Genomic DNA, 2889 nt, shown 5'->3' on the forward strand with positions numbered 1-2889 from the left:
CCCCCCCCCCCCCACACACACATACATTGACAATTGGACGCAACAATGTAAAATTTTCTTAAGTTTCTTATTGGTTTACCTATAGGGGTCGATAATAATGAATGATTATTTTTTCTCATGCAGAGGTCCCAGATGGGCGAGTGTGAATCTTGGAATCTTTATATGTATGCAATGTTCTGGAATCCACAGAAGTCTTGGGGTACACATATCAAAGGTGGTTTTTTGTTTCTTTTTTGGTCTACTTCATGTATATTACAATAGGGCAAGAGATTACTGCCTGCCAGTGCAGGTACACGCCAGCGCACACGAGCATCTTCAGCATGGGGGCAGAGCGGTCTTTCTGCCCTGCTGTGTCTAGGCTTGTACCTGCGCCAGCGGGAAGGGTTTTTTCTCCATTACAAAAATATGATGGAGGATGGTAACAAAGATTGGGTTGTTGGTTTTACTAGTCTAAAATCTTTTTGCCTGTTTGCAACTAAATAGGTGGTAGAATTTGCGCTAAATTGTGATAAATCCTCGTATAGAGGAACAGCATTTTCTGTGATGAAAGATGGAAGGAATACTTGCCACATCTGCGTGCTCGCCCTTTTGCATAGCTCATAATGCTTGACTATATCTAGCACCTCTTTGCACTCATTGGTGTTCTGATATTCTCAGATGCCTTGCTCATCAGATGAGAAGAAGACAGGCTGGACTTAGCCCATGTTTTTGCTTGTGTCCCCGTTTTTGCGTGCGTGTGTGCTCGTGCGCGCGCGCGTGTTTGTGTGTGTTTTGCAAAATAATAATTACAAAACAAGTAGGTGTAAACAAGGTCAACCCTACCTGTTTTGTAATTTATTTTCTTATCTAGTAGATCTAGGCAGTTTCCCTATAATTAATAGATCTTCACTCCATATTTTTTAAACTTGTGGAACTGCGAAATGTATCTGGAATTGAGTGTTAAGGTGCTTCCCCTTGAGGCTGGATAGCCCTCAAAGCTTTATGTACTTCTTAGATGATTATCAATGACTAGAAGTATATCTCTTTAACCAGGTCAAAATGTAACCATGAGTAGTTACTGCACATTCATTTTCTGGGGTTCAAATGCATTGTATGATTGTTTCTCCGCTTATACTCATTATATATTCTCTTTTTTCCACCCTATTTCAAGTAGGGTGTGTGTGTGTCCTGTTTGGTCTACATTCTGAGCTATTTTGGACAGAATTGACATCTGTCATGTCATTAGTCTGCAAAATTTGCAGACATATCCATGTCAACATCTAATCATGTAGCTTTGATCCAAAGGCATCTCACCATTTGGCTGTACAAAATTTGCAATTTTTTTTTTTATTTAGAAAAAGGGCGTACCCAATGCACGAGGCTTCCGGCACTGCAGGATCAGGGGAGAGTCATAATGTATGCAGCCTTGCCCCTGCTTCGCAGATAGGGTGATTCTTGACTTGAACCCGTGGCCACCTGGTCACAATGGAGCAACCTTACCGTTGCAAAAAGATATAAAAAAATAAAATAAAATTTAAAAAATTTTAAAAATTCGGTCTTTGGATGAATTGATTTAACGGCTGTAGCCTGAAAATACAAGGGGAGAGCTCTAATAAATTTTGGTCCATTTGGGTGATTCAGAGTTATCCTCTCCAACAGTGGATTGGCCATATCAGTTATCCTCATGGGTTAAATACCATTAAGGGAAGCATTCCTTCACTGACAGTCAAAAGGACATTTTACCTTTCATGTATATAATAGGATTCATAAATTCATTTTTGCTCTTCTTTTGCTACAACATTCCTCAATTGGCAAATCATTTTTGAGCTGAATTTTGTGCCAGTTTGCACCTATCTTGATGTGGTGGGCATAGAATGTGGCGAATTATTTCATTAGTCCATCTTTTACACTCTGAACTTCTGTTTTGTTCAAGTTGTAAATTTGAAGTTACCTTGACTGGCAGTTTGTTGTAGCAATATACTCTTTCAGATTCTTACTGTGATATACTGATATGTGCTGCAGGTTCGGTCTGCAACGCTGGATACATGGCTTCCAGAGCAAGTTGCATTCATTCAATGTGAGGATTCATATTATTGTTCATTTACAAACACCATATATCCTATCTGTTGTAAGGATTGAGAACAGTCTAATTTATTTTAGCATTGCTTTTTTCTTCAGCAATGGGAAATGAAAAGGCAAATAGCTATTGGGAAGCAGAGCTACCTCCAAATTATGACAGAGTTGGGATAGAGAACTTCATTCGTGCAAAGTATGTTTCTAGAATGATCACTATCAAGTGGTCTAACTCTGCTTAATTTACAGGCCTGATGTAGTCGTCTTCTACTTTGTAATAAAATCTGTCAGGTATGATGAGAAAAGATGGATTCCAAGGGATGGGAAGCAAAAACCTGTGCAGGAAGAGAGGACTTCTGTGAATAGGCAGAGACCTGGGGACAGAGGCGGCCATGGATACACCAATAATGTAGATCATTCATACGAAGAGAGGAAGAAGACTCCTCCGCCAGCTAGAAGCAATTTCTCTGCTATAAAGAATAGTATTCCTGCACCCCCTAAAGCATCTGATCAGGTGGACTTGGTGTGCATGTTTATGCTCTTCAATTTATCCAACATTTTTTTTTTATATTATTGATATTGATTGCCAGTGGGGATAATTGTTAACTTGGAAACAACATTTTCTGCGTGTGTGCTTTTTTTCTCCTTTTTTTTTTTGTTCCGGGGCAGGGGAATGGGACCTTAGTTTTCAGACTTCACACTCTGGTTTTGACCCATTTTTTGTGTCTTGATCCTAGGTAGATTAAATAAGTGACGCAGTGGTTCGTCGTTTAGTTCTTGGGCCCCTTTCTTTCAAAGATGTATTCTTTCCTCTCTTCTTCTTCTTTTTTTTTTTTT

The 2889-nt window shown here is 39.4% G+C and overlaps 1 protein-coding gene across 1 annotated transcript in view; it reads left to right on the forward strand.

The window, feature by feature from the left end:
- LOC122083105 (ADP-ribosylation factor GTPase-activating protein AGD5-like) overlaps positions 1 to 2889 on the forward strand; it is a 10138-nt gene that overhangs the window by 4043 nt on the left and 3206 nt on the right. The window contains exons 3-6 of the mRNA XM_042650796.1: positions 124 to 214; positions 2002 to 2056; positions 2158 to 2248; positions 2344 to 2566. Coding sequence (XP_042506730.1) covers positions 124 to 214; positions 2002 to 2056; positions 2158 to 2248; positions 2344 to 2566 — 460 coding nt within the window. The remainder of the gene's footprint in view (positions 1 to 123; positions 215 to 2001; positions 2057 to 2157; positions 2249 to 2343; positions 2567 to 2889) is intronic.

Source organism: Macadamia integrifolia, chromosome 7, assembly GCF_013358625.1.
Source record: "Macadamia integrifolia cultivar HAES 741 chromosome 7, SCU_Mint_v3, whole genome shotgun sequence".
Lineage (NCBI taxonomy): Eukaryota > Viridiplantae > Streptophyta > Magnoliopsida > Proteales > Proteaceae > Macadamia > Macadamia integrifolia.